Raw genomic sequence first — 20,068 nt, forward strand, 5'->3', positions numbered from 1 at the left:
AGCGACTAAACTAATTAAACACGTTTATGAATTTTAATGGGTTATTTGGTTATTTGTAAAACAATTGTACGTACAGCAACCTTGATTTAATTGATGGAGTGATAGCTGATGACTCAGTGGTCGAACCATTACACTGAGCCAAAAGCATTACAATAGAAAATAAAATGGTTTTAAAAGATTTTTGTTGATTTGTCAGAACCCACTATAAACATTTGCTTTTGGACAAATGTGTGTACTCCAGAACGAAGTGTGTCATTAGGTCACCGAAAAAGAACATTTGCAAATAGCATGGAAATCCCAGTACTACTATGACATGCAGTCCATTTTAAGACAAAGTGTAAATGCTGTATTATATACTACACTGCCTGGCCAAAAAAAAGATCACACACTCTAATATTTGGTTGGACCGCTTTTAGCTTTGATTACGGCACGCATTCGCTGTGGCATCGTTTCCACAAGCTTCTGCAATGTCACAACATTTATTTCTGTCCAGAGTTGCATTAATTTTTCCCCAAGATCTTGTATTGATGATGTGAGATTTGGACCACTGCGCAAAGTCTTCTCCAGCACATCCCAAAGATTCTCAATGGGGTTCAGGTCTGGACTCTGTGGTGGCCAATCCATGTGTGAAAATGATGTCTCATGCTCCCTGAACCACTCTTTCACAATTTGAGCCCGATGAATCCTGGCATTGTCATCTTGGAATACGCCCGTGCCATCAGGGAAGAAAAAATCCATTGATGGAATAACCTGGTCGTTCAGTATATTCAGGTGGTCAGCTGACCTCATTCTTTGGGCACATAATGTTGCTGAACCTAGACCTGACCAACTGCAGCAACCCCAGATCATAGAACTGCCCCCACAGGCTTGTACGGTAGACACTAAACATGATGGAACAGGGTAAATCTGAACTCATCAGAACACATGACTCACATGACATGACCACATTGCTCCAGAGTCCAATCTTTATGCTCCCTAGCAAATTGAAGCCATTAGCCTCACTGACAAGTGGTTTTTCTTAAGGCTACACAGCTGTTTAGTCCCAATCCCTTGAGTTCCCTTTGCATTGTGCATGTGGAAATGCACTTACTTTCACTATTAAACACATCCCTGAGTTCTACTGTAGTTTTTCTACCATGTGATTTTACCAAACGTTTAAGTGATCGTCGATCACGATCATTCAAGATTTTTTTCCGACCACATTCCTTCCTCGAAGATGATGTTTCCCACTTTCCTTCCACTTTTTAATAATGCGTTGGACAGTTCTTAACCCGATTTTAGTAGTTTCAGCAATCTCCTTAGATGTTTTCTCTGCTTGATGCATGCCAATAATTGACCATTCTGAAACAGATTAACATCTTTCCACGACCACAGGATGTGTCTTTCGACATGGTTGTTTAACAAATGAGAAGCTACTCACTGCATCAGTTAGGGTTAAATAACTTGTTGCCAGCTGAAACATTATCACCCATGCAGTAATTATCCAATGGGAGGCTCTTACCTATTTGCTTAGTTAAATCCAGGTGGTGACCTTTTTTTTGGCCAGGCAGTGTATATTAACTATAACAAATTCACAAATGCTTTTTTCATGTTATTAAAATGTACTTGTGTCAAAATAAATCCTGAGAAAAGTTGCATTTCGGAATAGATTCCCAAAACCCGGAATCAGAACCGACAGTGGAGTCGACTCTTTTTAAAAGGTTTTACAAGGTCTTACAAGGAAAGTGGTTCGTATCCAGAAATATAATTTAACACAAAACCTATATCACCAAGTTAATTCTACTAACAAAACGTAATGTTTGTGTTCATGTTAACCAAGTTTCTCCTGGGTATTCTGTTAGTATTTAGAGATGTGAGAAATGCATTGTACAACCGACTCTTGAATCAAGAATCGGAATTGGAACAAAAGTCGACTTCATTTTGGAATCGAATTGTGTTGTGTTGTGTCATGACATGTCAGTTACAAGCCACGCGTTCATAATAAATAAAGATTAAATATTGCGTTTAACTTGTATCGTCTTGTTGTATTGTACTAGTGGAATCGTTTATTGGAATCAAATTCTGAATCACTTCATGAACAACATCAAGAGTCGACTTTACAAACAATCATAGCAATGTTTCTGACTGCTAACGAGTCTTAACCTAGGTGTGGTTAGTTTTAAAAAACGTGAATTACTACAATAACTATACTGTCAAACTCAGAATTATGTTTATTTTGCCACCAAAACTTGATGTTTGCCGTGTATTTAATCAAAGTTCTTCAGAATAGTGTTTTAACACCGAGAGACTTATGAACTGTATAGTGGAAAAGATTTATAGAATCGACACCCAAACATGGAATCAGAATTGAAATAGGAGTCGACTCTACGATTCTTGAATCAAACAGCCATGATGATGGTTTTGGCATGTCAGTTATAAACCAGAATGTTGTAACTTTCATACAAAAGTATGTTTGTGCGATACCCAAATAAGAAAAGGGTAGAAATAACACTGAGTATTGAGTGTTACACTAATAATTTATTATGCACGTATTTTATATACGAACAAGCCACTAGCCATAATAATAATAATGCTAAACTGCAACAGATACGATTTTAATGTATACACATTACCATCCTATGACTGTCTTTTGTTGTTGGACTCGGGAATGTACAGTACAATAACGATAAATAGTCCATTGGAATCGAGTCTCAAGAACAACAATCAGAAATTGAATCGACTCAGTGATTCTGGATAACGTTTCTAGCATGTCGGTTAATAACAAAGCAATAATGTTAACTTCCATTTATTGGCGACCTATATGTTCGGTTTTGGTGTTGCAGTTTTTAAAATCATGAATAAATAGTTTACTGGAATGCCTAATGGGATAGAAATCAGAGTCGATTCCTTAGATTTAGAATCGAACAGTAGTGTTGACGTCCCTGACGTGACAGTTGGTGGTCAGAAATAAAGCAAAGTTTGGCTCAAACAAACACGTAACTGTAAATAAAACAAACACCAGGGATTAAAGCTGACTGTCTCTACTTCAGCACCGCTTTACTATTACAAACTTAACAAGCTATATGCAACTACAATGCAGGGAATGCAGTCTTTTTAACGCCAGGGAAAACAAACATTCAGTCCTAATCGACTGCAGTGCAGAAACAGCGAAATATAATAAACTAAAAACTCACTCTTGTGCTTTCCGGAACCCCACGACTGTTTGGCGATGCTGGGACTCCGGATTATTGCCCGGCCGGCCGATTTTAAAGCGTCCATACTGTATAATCCTGCTCGGTGGGACGGAGCCCGCAGACCTCCGGCTTTGCTTTGACCGTGTAGATGTCTGATCTCGCCGATGGTCCGTTTAGGAGAAAAACTTTTTCAGTTCGAGCCCTTTTATTTTCCTCCCCTTTTCTCCTCCACGCTATCCAGTCTGCGTGCACACTCATACTCTCCGGCAGGGGCGGAGCTTCACATGCAAATTAACCAGCATCATGGACTGACGCGTGTTGGGCGGTTCTTAGTATGTAAATTAGTCTATGAATGGACGTCACGTGGGCCCGTATGCAAATGAGCTCTATCGTAGAGACAGCATGCCAAATGAGGTGGCTAATCAGGAGACGTCATTAATAAATAAATGAAGGCATGTTCACAGATGAGTTAAGAATTTTAACCACAAAACACACAAAATATAAACGTATTTTTACAAATATAATAATAATATTGCACATTTGCTACAATTCATTGTTTAAAAGTCATTAAACTAAACAAAAGAAACCTGAGCGCCACATCTTATTATTATTTTTTTTTTAATGCATTTTCTCCCCCTTTAGCGCGCCCAATTGCCCAATTGCATCATGCTTCCTCTCCGCCTATGCCGATCTCTGCTCTGACCGAGGAGATCGAAGCTAACCCAACCCTCCGACACGTGGGCAGCAAGCCGTATGCATCTTATCACCCACACATTGACGAGTGTTGTGCCACCTAGCGTTGTGTACAGAGAGACACACCCTAAGAGCACTCTTTCCTCATCTCTGTGTAGGCGCCTCTAATCAGCCAGCAGAGGTCGTAATTGCACCAGTCTGACAGACTGGCTTAGTCCCGGCCATCTGAACAACAGGCCAATCGTCGTTCATGTGGCCGCTCAGCCTCAGCCGGCAAGGCAGAGCTGAGGTTCGATACGATGTATTCGAGATCTCAGCTCTGGTTGCAGCGTGTGTTTTTACCACATTTTATTTATTTATTAGGAATATAACGTCATGCTTTACACAGTTTGGTTACGTTCATGACAGAAACAGTAATTACTCGTTAGACAAGATTCAACAGTTTACAAGTTTTAATATCAAACCCAGTCATGGACAATTTTGTATCTCCAGTTCACCTCACTTGCATGTCTTTGGACTGTAGGAGGAAACCCGGGCAGACACGGGGAGAACATGCAAACCCCACACAGAAAGGACCCGGGGCGCCCCACCTGGGGATCGAACCCAAAACCTTCTTGCTGTGAGGTGACAGTGCTACCCACTGAGCTACCGTGCCACCCTACAAATATATCCAATACGTATCTCTTAATTCAGGCCTCGCTGCAGCATCTTATTTGGGTTCAAGTCAGGATTATGACTAGGACACAAAGAATTAAATGTTGATTGGTTTCTCCATAAATCATTAACCTAAACACTGGAGTTTATGTAGAAGCTTTTTTCAGATGCACACTGATGTTCCTCTGGTTATGCAGTGGTTTTCTCTTTGCTTTCCAACCACAAATCCTAGTCCAGTTTCTTTGGGGGATCCTTTGTGACTTTCTGATAAGTCGTTGCTGAGATTGAACTGGAATACACATTCATCTCGCATGAAGTTTCTGTTGAGGTCACTATTCTCACATGAACAATAGTCATGTTGAGTTTCTTAGTCACAATTTCCAGTATTTAAAGTATTTAATATTGATTTATTAATGAGCTTCCCTGTGACCTGCTCTCCAGAAAAATTATATTGTATAGAAGGCCAAGGCCAATATGTATGAAGAGCACAAAACTGAGCCCCCCGACCCTTTGAGTGAAGCGTATTTTCTACTAACCCTTATTTTCTAATAAATTGGCTTCTTTGTTCAGTGGACAAACCTTCCTATGAAGAACAGTGTTATAAAATTTGCTTCTTTGTTTAGGGGACAAAGCTTCCTATAAAGAACAGTGTTACAGACAGATAATTTAGAAGGTAATGGTGAAAGAAACCAGTCCCTCAGCATTCCTGGGTGGCGATCTGGACCAAAGGCTGTGATCCTGCTTAAAGGCATGCCAAGATCTCTATTGTAATGCGCTGAAAAGAAACTGATTGATTTCTAAGAAAAAAATTCAAAATCTGTCAAGTTATTAAACAAATACTTTTTCCAAAATTAGTCTTTAATGGCAGCTTTAACATGGTCAGTGTCACTATGTGTCTGGAACAAACCATGGGGGACATTGTTAATAGTCCAGTAAGCTTAGTATTGCTTTGGGCTTACATGCTGTTGTGCAATAAAGAAGCCCATTTTCCCTGTGTGATCAGCAACCACCTTCGGTCAGGCTTTTTGATTTCAGATTTTGGAGCAGTGACTATTTCCTAGTTTATTCCAATTTTATTAATGGTGTTTCAGCTAATGTTCCTCTAAGCACAAGCAAGACACCACTGTTCCATGTATTTTTAATGGGGCAGTCATAATTTATATGGTCACAGAGATGTCATCGAGTGACAAATTGTAATGACTTAAAACTTTCTTACTTAACCTTTTTACTTTATACTTTATACATCAAGACATCACTCCTAATAATTAATTTCAGGTGCTACATTCAGATACTTTTTCATGTTCCAGCATGACAGTAACTCTGTGCAGGTCCAGTCACTGTCACAAAACTTTGGCATCTAATTATTTAACACATGAGTTGATTGGAAAACAGGCAATCCATATTAATGCCCATGGTCTTGGAATGATATGTCCAACAAACTTATGGCCATGTAGTATACACTGATCAACCATAACATTAAAACCACCTCCTTGTTTCTACACTCACTGTCCATTTTATCAGCCACTTACCATATAGAAGCACTTTGTAGTTCTACAAATACTGACGGTAGTCCATCTGTTTCTCTGTATGCTTTGTTAGCCCCCTTTCATGCTGTTCTTCAATGGTCAGGACCCCCACAGGACCACTACAGAGCAGGTATTATTTGGGTGGTGGATCATTCTCAGCACTGCAGTGACACTGACATGGTGGTGGTGTGTTAGTGTGTGTTGTGCTGGTATGAGTGGATAAGACACAGCAATGCTGATGGTGTTTTTAAACACCTCACTGTCACTGCTGGACTGAGAATAGTCCACCAACCAAAAATATCCAGCCAACAGCGCCCCGTGGGCAGCGTCCTGTGACCACTGATGAAGGTCTAGAAGATGACCAACTCAAACAGCAGCAATAGATGAGTGAGCGTCTCTAACTTTACATCTACAAGGTGGACCAACTAGGTAGGTGTGTCTAATAGAGTGGACAGTGAGTGGACACGGTATTTAAAAACTCCAGCAGTGCTGCTGTGTCTGATCCACTCATACCAGCACAACACACACTAACACACCACCACCATGTCAGTGTCACTGCAGTGCTGAGAATGATCCACCACCTAAATAATACCTGCTCTGTAGTGGTCCTGACCATTGAAGAACAGCATGAAAGGGGGCTAACAAAACATGCAGAGAAACAGATGGACTACAGTCAGTAACTGTAGAGCTACAAAGTGATCCTATGTGGTAAGAGGAGCTGATAAAATGGACAATGAGCGTAAAAACAAGTAGGTGGTTTTAATGTTATGGCTGATCAGTGTACATCTCCCTTACAAGTGCATGTGAACCTTTGACTTGTTCACATGCAATCAATTTATTGCTAAAGACAGCCAACAAAAAGATCTGGTGTTAAATTTTTGATCAAAATGTCAGAGCAACCATTGCTACAATGCTCATATAAAATTCGAAGACATTATGGTCTAGCTATCTAGTTTTTACATTTCATTTTTCATTTTCATCAACCACTTTATCTTGGTCACGGATGCAGTGAGCCCGATTCCACCGTAAAACACTAGGAGCAAGGTAGCAATGTACCTGGACAGGGTGCCAATCCATCACAGGGCTTCAACCATCCAACCACCACCCCCAGACTTAGCCAATCATGCCTATGTTGACACCAGGCTGGATCATGTGGAGGTGGTCTAGCATAACAGACTGTTGCACCACGTCTATTTATTACAGTACAATGTCATTAATAATCTCCATTGTCGTACGTTTAAAGACATTCACAGAAATTTTTTTTAAAGACAAAATAGTACCTGTTTTAGTCACTGAGTCAATAATAATTCCAATTCTGCGCTAATTTAAACCATATAGCCAAAAGTATGTGGACGCTTCTATTTATTAAATTTAGGTGTTTTCGTCTAAAATACACCAATAGGAGTATGGCAAAAAATGCTGCAAAACCCCCGAGACAACTTCAAATCCTGAAGTGAGCAACAGCAAAAATAGCATGTGGCACATGATATCATAGGGTGAGTCATATAAAATCAGACAAGATATTCCTATCCACACCAAAAACTGTGAAGAGTTGTATTATACACTGATCAGCCATAACATTAAAACCACCTCCTTGTTTCTACACTCACTGTCCACTTTATCAGCTCCACTTACCATATAGAAGCACTTTGAAGTTCTACAATTACTGACTGTAGTCCATTTGTTTCTCTACATATTTTTTTAGTCTGCGTTCACCCTGTTCTTCAATGGTCAGGACCCCCACAGAGCAGGTATTATTTAGGTGGTAGATGATTCTCAGCAAGGCAGCGATACTGACATGGAGGTGGTATGTGTGGATCAGATACAGCAGCACTGCTGGAGTTTTTAAATACTGTGTCTATTCACTGTCCACTCTATTAGACACTCTTACCTAGTTGGTTTACTTTGTAGATGTAAAGTTAGAGACGATCGCTCATCTATTGCTGCTGTTTGAGTTGTTCATCTTCTAGACCATCAGTGGTTACAGGACGCTGCCCACAGGGCGCTGTTGGCTGGATATTTTTGGTTGGTGGACTATTCTCAGTCCAGCAGTGACAGTGAGGTGTTTAAAAACTCCATCAGCATTGCTGTATACCAGCACAACACACACTAACACACCACCACCATGTCAGTGTCACTGCTGTGCTGAGAATGACCCACCACCTAAATAATACCTGCTCTGTAGTGGTGCTGACCATTGAAGAATAGCATGAAAGGGGGCTAACAAAGAATGCAGAGAAACACATGGACTACAGTCAGTAATTGTGGAACTACAAAGTGCTTCTATATGGTAAGTGGAGCTGTTTAAATGGACAATGTGTGTGGAAACAAGGAGGTGGTTTTAATGTTATGGCTTATCGGTGTATATTATTATAAGAGCTCTGAGTGAGATCTCAAGTTACCCCCGACCCAATCAAGAGAGGATAAAAAAAAAAAAAACACACAAGAACACCTGCAATGCCAGAAAAAAATCTTTTTTATTCCTTTAAAACCTCACAGAGTGAGAATGCAGCCACGGTTAGGTCTAAAGAAATAAAGAGGGAGAGGTGACGTCAGGCAAAGAACCCAAACAAGTGCTTTTTTTTGTCTAGGCAGACAATACCGTTCTGAGACTATTTTAGTGGAAAACCTCACTGGCTTTGCTGCTTCTCCTCCTCCCTTACAGCATAATTTAAACACACACACAAAATAAATTGCAGATCACGTAGGACTCACCAGAACTATCCCAACCATGTAGTACTAAATAAGTAACACTTTCAACAAGCAAGCAGGTCATTTTTTTTAATTGTAATCATTAGCCATCTTTCTCAAGACCTTGATGTTTGAATGCGATTACACCCTGACTGGTTGATTCCAGATGGGTGGACATATCACCAGCTTGGTTACCTGGGAAATGCTGTGGGAAAGCTGATCAGCATTTCTTCAATCAATTAATCCACTTTCTGGCATTTTCTGCCAGTCGTTGCTTCAATATGCATTAAATTGTTTTTAAATGTTGGTTTTAATTGGTTTAGTTCAGGTATTTATCTGCGGGAGCTACAAAACATTAGCAGGTACTTGAAATTTCAGTTCATTTGTATAGTCTGTAAACTTTTCAAGTTTGTCCTCCCTAACTTAATTCTAAGTACGGATAACTGCTGGGTTTTCATTTCGTTCCACTTTTACTTAGCTCAGTTGGTGGAGCGGTCTCAAACTCTTTGATTTCAAACCTCATGTGGTTCTATCGACCTGGCCGGACGACCAACAGGCACAACTGGCTGTGCCTGAGGGAGGTCGATAAGTGTTTCAGGTTCTGCAGCTGTACATTTGCACACCCTGTAGTCTGGTCAGGACACCTGCACTAGTGCTTGATGATTTGCAGAGCACTTAGCGTGGCTCGCTGTGTGTGAGATTCCACTACTTGCAGGTGAAAAGATGTGGCCGACTGACTGGAAGGTAGTGATAGTTTCTGCATTGGCTACAATCAGATTAGGAGAAAAATAAGTGTAATACTGTGTCTGGACACTGCTGTAAGTGATGGTTCTTGATTTGATGAATAATTAACAGCAGTCTTTATTAATGCATATGAGCCATCATATTCAGCACGTCTCCGGTGCTACTGGCCTGGTCGGTTGCTCGAGGGAGGGAAGGTCAGATTGGGTTTCTCCTAATTGCTACAATAGCAACCTCTGTGCGGTCAAAGCAAAAGCATAAATGATGGATAAATATATAGGACATAGTGTGTGATTTTCTCCATGTAAGTTCATCACTGGCTGGTGTAAAGGAGCATCTGACAACTGCACACAGCAAAGCCGACTAGTAGTAGTTTAAGCAGCATATAGTGGTATTATAGTGGGGAAATGGAAATAGCCAAGTTAGGAACAAGGGGAAAATATATTTGTGGTGGGTCTGGTGCCACTCGGAAACACTTTACACTACACTGAATTGGAGTCAGTTTATCATAGGGCGACATAATCCCACTGGCACTCAATCACTCGCATCTAGGGGCAATTTAGTGCAGCCAGTTCACTAAATTTAACAACCACGAGGCTGGTGGAAACCAGTAATCCACAATCACTCAGACAGTAATCAAAGGCGGGAATATTACTATCAATGTATAAATCACTATATTAATCAAACAATTTATATGTTTCTGGAAGGCACAGCAGATGATTTATTTTACTGGTGGTCTAGTTGTTAAGTCTATGATTTATCCACTGCAGCAGATGGCTGTGGCCCAGAGCTACAGATCAAATATTAAAAAAATATTACATTTTAATGCCCCTCACCTAACACAGCTCATCTGCTCTATCAGAGCTACTAAACATTCAGTAATTAAGTATTCGACAAAACGTCTACAGTTTCCAAACATGCATAACAGTAGCATAAACAAATAATCCAAATCTAGTCATTTCATCTCACCTAACCACTCGATGGTAAAGCTGCTGGACCTGGAATACCGAGTGCTAAATGCAATACACTCAGGACCAACCCATCCTAGGGCAACACGCAGAGTCACTAATTCTTATGCCTAGTATCGCAATTTTGTATTATTCCTTATGAGCAATCCAGGTTTGAATCTTAGCGGTGCTATCGGCCAGCTGTGCGTCTGCGTAGACATGCTTGGCTATGTCTGGGAGAGGGGTGTGTGGTAGAGGCTTTGCGAGGCCCTGTGTTCATGCCTCGCGCCTGGTGTTTCTTAGTGTGACCTTAATCAGAAAAAAGTGGTTAATAAAAATGTTTCTCACAGACAGTGGTTAAAAATGAGGATTGAGCTTGGGTCTGGGAACCTAAAGCTTGCCACACGACACCCTGAGCTGCACAACTGTATCGCCCATGATACTGTTTATTCGATTTGGAAACACCATGACTACTGATGTAATTTAAAGCATGTGTAGAAACCTTCAAACATGGATTTGTAATTATGGGAAAGATTACAAATAGACTTGCATTGCTTGTGGTTTATTTTGTCTCGGCAGGTCAGCTTATTTCAGTGGAATTTTTTAGTTTTTTTTTGCTTCACCAAAAAAGGCTTCAATTTGTGTACAGGTCTTGAGAAAGATGGCATCCACCTGCTTCGTATTAATACATTAATTCCTTCTTTAACACTCATGTGTTTAACAGAATGTGAACTCGGCAATACTGACAAGTCCAAATACTTTCCTATGCACAAAAGCGCCATCATGTGGCAACACCAAATACCTTTCTGCTACCAATACATTGAACTAGAAAATACACTCGACGGCTGTGTTGGCTGCTTCTGTTTTGCCAAACAATCACAGGCCTACCTACATGGCACTGGACTAAATTTCAGTGGCGGTCGGACAGATTGGAAATAAAGTCGAAGGAGTCGTCTGTGATCTGCTCTCGCACACCATGTACATTGCACAAAATCCACTTTCCCCTCCTCTAAACTACTTCTAAGCATCGTTTTCTCAACGGCGCAATGCAGTCCAGATAGGCGTAAACAAGACATCCATTCACATTGGCTTTTACCGTTGAAGAGCAGCAGCCATTGGCTCTGAATCAGTTTAGGGTTCAGGGTTGGATGCGCTCTAGTGGCACGGAGGTTAAATGCACTAGCCCACCTCTGCGGAGACTTGGGTTCCAGTCTCAGCAGTGTCAACGGTCTAGTGGGATGCCACAGATCCAATGGACATTGGGGTGTCTGACTGGTCAAAATGTGATTTTTTTGGGATTAATTATTGAAAGAAAGAAATGTATATCTTTAAATCACTCGGACCTTAAATAGGCTTTGGATTTGAACAAGGGATGTCCCACATATTATCGGATGTAATTAAATGCGGATTCTGATCAAATCCACTTTCGTGATTTTTGCTGTGAACATGTGTTACATGAAGCAAATCATCCAGGTTATTGTATCTTTAATTTAGCACTATCAGTCTAGCCCACCACTGCTGAGATCTGGGTTCGAATCTCAATGGTGCCATCAGCCAGCTGGCCATCTACTCAGACATGACTGCGATGACAGCCTTTCGAACACTGTTTTCGGGTGAACCGGCCACACTACAATCCTGACAAGGGTAAAGCGGTTTTAAAAAATGAAATTAAACAATTTTGATATCAGAATTTTAACAAAAATCGGGACATCCATTATATTACAAATATTACAAAAAACTGTCTGAGGAAACGCTGTGGCTCATTTTGATCAGTTTGATCCGGAAAATCACGAGTGTGTTCAGAATTATTTCTGGCACACTGGACCCTAAGCTTTGGGTCTAAGATTGTGTCCCTTCCCCCTTACTTAGAAGGGGAAATGTTAATGTTAATGTATAGGGATTTTTTTTTTACTTAAGAGAGAAAGAGGAAGTGAGGGGTGGTTGTAAGGTCGAGTGTGTTTTGAAGAGAACCCAAAAAGCATGCCAACTCCTGTGAGGTTTCTAGACAATTTACAAGAAGAGAAAAATCCACCAACATCAGGTTCCTACTTGATGGGTGATGTCCCTTAAGTTCTTTTTTTGTCTTTTGTCGTTTTTTTTTTTTTACTACAACAAATACAGTCACACAATACGACATCCCTCTGACCAGGCGAGAAGTAGTAGTAGAAGAAAACATCAACGGAAAAAAATCCCCAAACATTAAGAAGGGGGATCCGGGTGTGTGAAGAAAAAAAGGAAAAATGGTAGAGAGAGATTAAGAAAGAGATTGAAATAGATGGAGAGAGAGAGAAACGGATAGTGGAGCTTGAGCCAGCATTTATTTTTTGAGGGGCTGGTAGACTGATGCGTTGGGATCCAGGCCAGATGGACTGGTGTCCATGAACTTGGAGGAGTAGTGGGGGGTGACAGGGCTCATGTTGCTGGTATCTGTTGAATAAGCAATGCTGGGCATGACCGCCATCACCTCGGCAATCTTCTGTTTCAGCTCTTTTATTTCCTGGTCTTTCTGCAAGATCTGACCTGTAGGTGGATACAGACATCCAAGAAATAGAATTAAATCAAAATTTAAATACACATGTAAGATAAACATTGGGACTCTGCTGGATTGGAACAAGTGGCAGAGAAATACAGAGAGCATAGCAATGTTTTCTGACGGAGTCCTGATCAGGGTCACAGCAACGGTACATTTTTTAGTCTAGAACCTGAGTCTAGAGCCTTAATGAGAGAAAACTACATTTTTTGAAGATGCTAGAAAGGAAGTCTGCTGATTTTATTCATCAACAGTAAAGATTGTGTAGTGTGAGGGTCTTGGGGGCAAGAAATGTGTACAAGAAATACCCCACCCATTTTTGGTGTGTAATCCCTGAATAATCTTATCTAATCTAATTCTAATCTAGTTCTAATATTCTTTCATACTTAATTGGCTTAGCAGACTATTACACTAGCCCACCACCGCAAAATCCGTGTTTGAATCTCAGCAGTGCTATCAGCTGGCTAGGCATCTACACAGACAAGATTAACTGTCCAGAATATTCCTGTCTTGTGCCCACCACAAACCCTGACCAGGATAAACATGTCCAAATCCTACTGCTGAGTGAAGTCAGGTATGTACCTTGTGCAATCTCCAGCTGTCGCTTGGCATCTCCGAGAGCAGAGAACAGGTCTAGCTTGATCCTGGTCTCTGCACTTAGGCTGTTCTCCAAGTGCTGTGTCTTGTCCTGCATCGCTGACAGTGCAGACATTAACACCTCTGTGTCCTTCTCATTCTCTTTATATTTATGCAGTTCCTGTATGGACAGAGCATTTCATTAGTGGTAAAGGCATTAAGATCAAATTGGCTTTTAATTGATTACTAAGCCAGAAGTGATTATACAAGAAAAAAAAAACAATAATAATAACTGCTTATGTTTTTTTTTTTTTCTTAAACAGTTTAAAATGACTTGAGCTAAAAAAAAATTGTACACAATTAACTGAAAGTGAACTGCTATTTTTAATGCATAATAAAACTAGCCCATTAAATATACACTGATTAGCCATAACATTAAAACCACCTCCTGGTTTCTACACTCACTGTCCATTTTATCAGCTCCACTTACCATATAGAAGCATTTTATAGTTCTACAATTACTGACTGTAGTCCATCTGTTTCTCTGCATGCTGTTAGCCCCCTTTCATGCTGTTCTTCAATGGTCAGGACCCCCACAGGACCACTACAGAGTAGGTATTATTTGGGTGGTGGGTTAATTTCAGCACTGCAGTGACACTGACATGGTGGTGGTGTGTTAATGTGTGTTGTGCTGGTATGAGCGGGTAAGATCGTTTTTAAACACCTCACTGTCACTGCTGGAATGAGAATAGTCCACCAACCAAAGACATCCAGACAACAGCACCCCGTGGGCAGCGTCCTGTGACCACTGATGAAGGTCTAGAAGATGACCAACTCAAACAGCAGCAATGGATTTAATAGAGCTCCAGCAGCGCTGCTGTGTCTGATCCACTCATACCAGCACAACACACACTAACACACCATCACTATGTCATTGCATTGCTGAGAATGATCCACCACCTAAATATTACCTGCTCTGTGGTGATCCTGACTATTGAAGAACAGCATGAAAGGGGGCTAACAAAGCATGCAGAGAAACAGATGGACTACAGACAGTAATTGTAGAACTACAAAGTGCTCCTAGGGAGGTGGTTTTAATGTTATGGCTGATCGGTGTGCACATACATACATACATACATACATACATACATATATATAGTTCCTAGTGTGTAGTTTATTTTAACAGACAGAGAGAGTGCTCGGGTAGAGGATTAGTCTAATATGATAGCCCACTAGGGCAGAGTGTTTAAGTTCTCAAGTTCCAGTCTTAGAGGTATGGCCTGGCTGCCCAATGAATGGACAACATTGGGCACTTTAAGGAAGGAAAGGTTGGACTGCTGCTCTCTGGTCAAGAAGCTGGCATAAGTAGCAAAGGAACACAGGGAATCCCCGTCACTCTATACACTGTACACCTGTGAGACTCCACTCTTGGCTTCGAAGGAAATGAGTGCTAGTCTGTGGTTGTCCTCAGCCAGCATGATGGTGGTGTAAGCAAAGGTAAATACATTGAATAGGGAATTAGATATGACTAAATTGGAAGAAAAGAAAAAAACTACAGACAATTAATGCATGATCCTCGTTTGTTTTGCAAGGTGTGAGGTCCACAATAAGATTTCAGGAGACCAGCTGTTGTGGGCATGACACGCACCTGAACTTTGAGCTCGAGCTCGCAGATCATATCTTCTTTTATTTTAATGTCTATTGTGAGCTTCTTGCACTCTGTCTCCAGTTCGGAAATCCTCCTCCTCAGAGACTCGGTGCACTCACCTCTGAAACACAAACACAAGCAGACAGACAAATGCAGCTTATTCGTCAACTTGGCAAAAGAACATAAAAACAGAGTGGCTCAACCTGGGTAGAAAATGGCCCGTTCGGTACCTGGAAGCAGCCGCGAGGGCAACAGCTCTGGCCGCTGTGGCCTCTTCTAGCTTCTTGCGTTTCTTTTCCTCTGCCAGCTGCCTCTCTGCAATTGCTCGAGCTTCCTGCTCTGCTTTCAGACGCTTCTCCAGCTGCCCCAGAGTCTGCTTGTCCTTCTGCTTCGCCTGCACGGCATTATGGAGCCTAAACACACACTTATGCTATTACACCTGCAGTACGTCTCTAGAGACTTAAATCCACAAATGTCCACAGGCAGGTGGAAAAAATCAAAGCAGGAGCACCTAAGGCACTTTTTGTGCTTTCATGCTTACTTATTTTGCAGCAGTTCGTTGTCCTGGCGGAGCTGGCTGAGCTCGGAGCGAACGCTGCGTTCTGATGTGCCCAGAGATCCCAGCTGGCTGCGCAGGTCCTGCTCTGTTTGCCTGCTCGCCTGCAGCTCAGCCTTCAGCTTCTTTACATCCTGCTCCAGCCTGGATCAACAAAGAGATGCCGGAAAAACCTCAAAATCTGTTCTGTTGTTTATTTGTTTTAACTCTGATGTAGAAAAGGTTATGCAATATTGGTAGAGGCAAGATCATCCCAACACAGTGATGTTATTTTTGACGTGCGGAACATCTATTTTTTACCTTCTATGAGTCTCCTGCTAAACTATGAATAAGTCTAGTTTGATGGTGTTTGATGATTGGCCAACATATGCAGCCAGTCACAGAAATAACTGCAGCTAGATGTTAAGGGACACTGCTTTTATTCCATACCCAAGTTTGAAACATTTGGGCAGGAGTGAAAACAGTTTGAGTTTGGGTATTCTCTCAAGTCCAAATCAACCATCTAAAAACAAGGACCTGGGATTTGATTCATGTAAGCTTGAGCGGAGATGGCACTAGGGCTGGGCGATTTTGCCAAAAGAAAAAAAATCTCGATTATTTTAAAATTATAACCGATTGTCGATTACGATTTCGATTTTTTTTTGTTTTTGTATAATGCAATTGAAATAAGACTTGAATTTCTTTTTTTTTTTGCATTGTAATTTAAAAGACTGCAGAAGTGCAAAAATAGTAACAGCACCACCTATAATTATCCTTTTAAGGGACTCAAACTTTATAACAATAACGATATCACAATAATTAAAACAAAATAGAAATGTAAATTATCTGTATGCTTTATAAGAATAGTTCACATACAATTCTTGTTTTAAATATTGTGCAGCAGAACCTCCTTACAAAAAGTTCTTTACAGGTTTCTTAAAAGGAACACGAGCCTGTTTACTGTTTCCACCACTAAGTGAGTCTGTATCAGTATCTACACTGGGGGGCATCAAGTGATCACTCAGCTCAGCTTTGATTTTGTCCTCTTGTGATTGGGGGGTGGATGGAGGGGGCCAGTTCTGCTTCTAACAATATGGACTACAAATCCCAAGCTCTCACGGCCCGTCACCTGACTATCACATGTCCCGGTCAGCCAATCCTGATCGGGCTCACAGTCTCCGGAGTTTTGATTCAGTTGATTCATGTTTGCGCTCTTTATTTCTAAATCTAACCGTTACCGTGTATAATCCTTGTTGTCTTCCGTTTACTGTTTTAGTCTATCCTCTGGTTTTGGACTTTACCTGATTTTGTACACTGTTTTTGCCCTTTTAATATTAAACTTTCCCTGATTTATATTCCGCGAGCGTCTGGTCAGTTTCTGCCTCGTGACATGTTAGTATTTTAATTAAAATATAAAGTATGTAAACAATCGCGATTGTCACATTCTAACATTGGGTGAAAACGTTCATGCGAATTAACCGAATTAATCGTGAAAATCGCCCAACCCTAGATGGCACTGCAAAAAAGATCATATCACAGAATTTTATACAGCTCCAAATAAAACATCTAGACTCCTGTGTGTACATTTGTAACCCAGGAGATTTCCAGCCAAGTTTTTTTTTTTTGACTGAGGTTTTCAATTTTTTCCTAGAAAAGACAAATGCAGAAATTAGGATCCCGAAATTTGCAGATGATGTTAGCATTTCAGGGGCACCAGAGGCTCCAATCAAATGTCACCAGCAAGCAAACAAATGATTTGAAGAGCAGGTCAGAACACTAACCACTAACTTCATATAACCACTAATGCTGGGATCCAGGGTTAAAATCCCAGTGGTGCTATCTAGTCAGTCTACGTCAACACAGACATGATTGACTATGTCTGGGGAGGGAGGCAGGGGGTGTGGATGAAGCCTTGTGGTGGATTGGCATTCTCGCCAGGGTATTCCTGTCTTGCACCCAGTGGTTTTCTATTAAAACCGGACCTGCCGTGACCCTGACCAGGATAAGCTGTCTTACCACCAAAGGGTCTGGAAACTTTGTTAGGATATGCCATCATGGACTCCATTAAGTACTAGGAGTCAGGGTCATGGTGGGTTAGGTTTTCTCAAAATTTCTGGGTGCAATGCAGTAACACACCCTGCACAGGACCACAAACCATAGCCAATAGCGCTTGTATATGAACACCTGACCGACTGCTAGAACCACTGAGGATTCGAACCATGGATCGAATCAGTAGTGGTGCCAATGTAATTTACTGCTGAGAAGGTAGAAGCATGGAGGCAGATGTGGACTGGATTTTTTGCTCTGGACTCTCTATTAGGGTCTAAGTCTGTCTTTTAAATAAGCTCACTTTGACAATCTGAGAGAAATCTATTCTTTTTAGTGTGAAATTGAGCTGAACACTGAGATGTTTTTCCAAAGCCTATCTGACCATGTTAAAAAAAAAACCCTCACCAAGAAAGCCTAGTGGTTGAAACATGTGCATGCATTTTACCTGACCAGTGCTTCAGGCTTGCTGAGCTGGTTATTTGGGATGCAGTTATCTGTGGGATCTCGGTGTGCCCCCTTTCCTCCACACTTCTGCTTCTTCTCTCCCTTCCCTGATGAAGAGAAATTTGAGGGGCCAGAAGGCACACTGCCATTGGCCGTCCCGTGGCCCCGTGGTGAAGTGTTGCCCCCTCTGCTGGCATTTTTGTAATTTTTTGACGAGGTGGAGTTGGAGGAAGAGGACGAGCAAGACGATGAAGAGTTGTCCTCCTTCAGGAGCAGATTCTCAGTGCTGCCCAGCAGCTCGGAGCTGCTCAGTCTCTTGTTGTTCACATTATTCTCCATGTACTCCAGCTCCTGCACTTTATTATAGTCCACTACAGGCAGGATGCTGCTGTTGTGATGGTTCTGGTTGTGGTTGTGTTGTTTTTTGGATTCGTTCTTGCTCCGCTCTTTCTCCCGGTACTCTAGTTCAGGCAGGCTGTTTGTCGCTGTCTTTTTGCCACCGGCAGAGCCGTTTTGAGCAGCGGGAGGCAAATCTGTGTCGTGTACACCTTTGGCTGCTGCTGCTGCAGAGGAGCAGAGTGTAGAGAAGAAGAAAGCAGAAAGAAAGAAGAACTTGTGTTTATTTTGACAATATTTTTAGCTGGAACTGGATGCATTTCTTCTAATAAACACTGCACATATTTGAAAGCATTAGATGTTTAAATATTCCATACAGCAGTGCACATCACATTAGATTTCCTATCTGACTGTAAACCTCAACTGTATTACTGACATTGCCAAGCCTTTAACAGGCACAATTGGCTGCGTCTGAAGAAGCGGTTTTGACACAGTTACCCACTGCCGTTTCAAATGCAACTTCTGCTGGCTGGTCGAGACACCGTATGCAAGCTCTCTCTGTGAGGCTGGTAACTGCATGACTATAGACCACTGAAGTTCTGCAGTCCTCGTTATGCCCATATTTGGAGACCCAGGTCTAAGCCCGATTTTCTATGGCAAAAATGAATGGGGTTTTCAAAAACATCGGCTCTAACAAACACATAGATAGATAGATTCAACTTTGTCATTGCTCAGTACAGGTACAAGGCAACGAAATGTAGTTAGCATCTACCAGAAGTGCAAAAAAACAGAGAATATTAGTAACATATACCTATGATTAATATGAATATAAAGTTATAACTATAGCTATTTACATATGTGAAATTATATCTATGTACGTAGTACTATATACATAATAGCAATAAGCATATTAATAATAAAAAAAAAGAATATGTATTATAATAATAACAGTAATAATAATAAAGATTAGTTAGGTATATATTAGTAATAACAGTACTAGTAATAAAGGATGAGTAAATAGTAACTATAACTATGGTTGATGGTGAAAAAAACTATAACTATACATATATATATGCATGACGGTTGTGTGGTTGTGTGCTTTGTGGTTTGTCCTCCTTTTTCTACTACTAAAAATATAAACTAAAACTTGAAAATATCACTCCACTGTTACACTGGTGAATCGAGCTGCTTCGTGCGGTTATTTAAGAGGCTTCCAGTCTAGTGACGTGCGCAGTAGCATTAGCTTACATGTAGCAATATTCATATTTTGACTCTTTAACGACTTCATAATTCAAAGGATCCAGTGATAATAGACAGAAGAATCTCCATAAAACAAAACGTAACAGCTCTGGAACATTTTTTATGACTACAGGATGCGAGAGAGGCAATTTCCGAAATCTCCATTCATTTTTCCCCATTCAAAATTTCTCTTAGACCCGGGTTACCAAATATGGGCATAACAACATACCGTGGACTACAAAATTATGACACGACTTCAGTGGTCTATTGGAAGGGGTTGATGCCC

At 41.0% G+C, this 20,068-nt stretch overlaps 2 protein-coding genes across 3 annotated transcripts in view; both read right to left on the minus strand.

Annotated features, from left to right (window-relative positions):
• The window catches only part of ldlrap1b (low density lipoprotein receptor adaptor protein 1b), a 67,892-nt gene extending 64,505 nt beyond the window's left edge, over positions 1 to 3,387 (minus strand). The window contains exon 1 of the mRNA XM_062995761.1: positions 3,174 to 3,387. Coding sequence (XP_062851831.1) covers positions 3,174 to 3,258 — 85 coding nt within the window. The 5' untranslated portion in view covers positions 3,259 to 3,387. The remainder of the gene's footprint in view (positions 1 to 3,173) is intronic.
• Positions 3,388 to 8,504: 5,117 nt separating this feature from the next.
• maco1b (macoilin 1b) overlaps positions 8,505 to 20,068 on the minus strand; it is a 32,041-nt gene continuing 20,477 nt past the window's right edge. For both annotated transcript variants that reach the window (XM_062995765.1, XM_062995764.1), the window contains exons 6-11: positions 18,209 to 18,770; positions 15,721 to 15,879; positions 15,410 to 15,592; positions 15,180 to 15,300; positions 13,538 to 13,712; positions 8,505 to 12,945 (exon numbers count right to left, since the gene is read on the minus strand). In XM_062995765.1, coding sequence (XP_062851835.1) covers positions 12,743 to 12,945; positions 13,538 to 13,712; positions 15,180 to 15,300; positions 15,410 to 15,592; positions 15,721 to 15,879; positions 18,209 to 18,770 — 1,403 coding nt within the window. In that variant the 3' untranslated portion in view covers positions 8,505 to 12,742. The remainder of the gene's footprint in view (positions 12,946 to 13,537; positions 13,713 to 15,179; positions 15,301 to 15,409; positions 15,593 to 15,720; positions 15,880 to 18,208; positions 18,771 to 20,068) is intronic.

Source organism: Trichomycterus rosablanca, chromosome 5 (genome assembly GCF_030014385.1).
Source record: "Trichomycterus rosablanca isolate fTriRos1 chromosome 5, fTriRos1.hap1, whole genome shotgun sequence".
NCBI classification, from domain to species: Eukaryota; Metazoa; Chordata; class Actinopteri; order Siluriformes; family Trichomycteridae; genus Trichomycterus; species Trichomycterus rosablanca.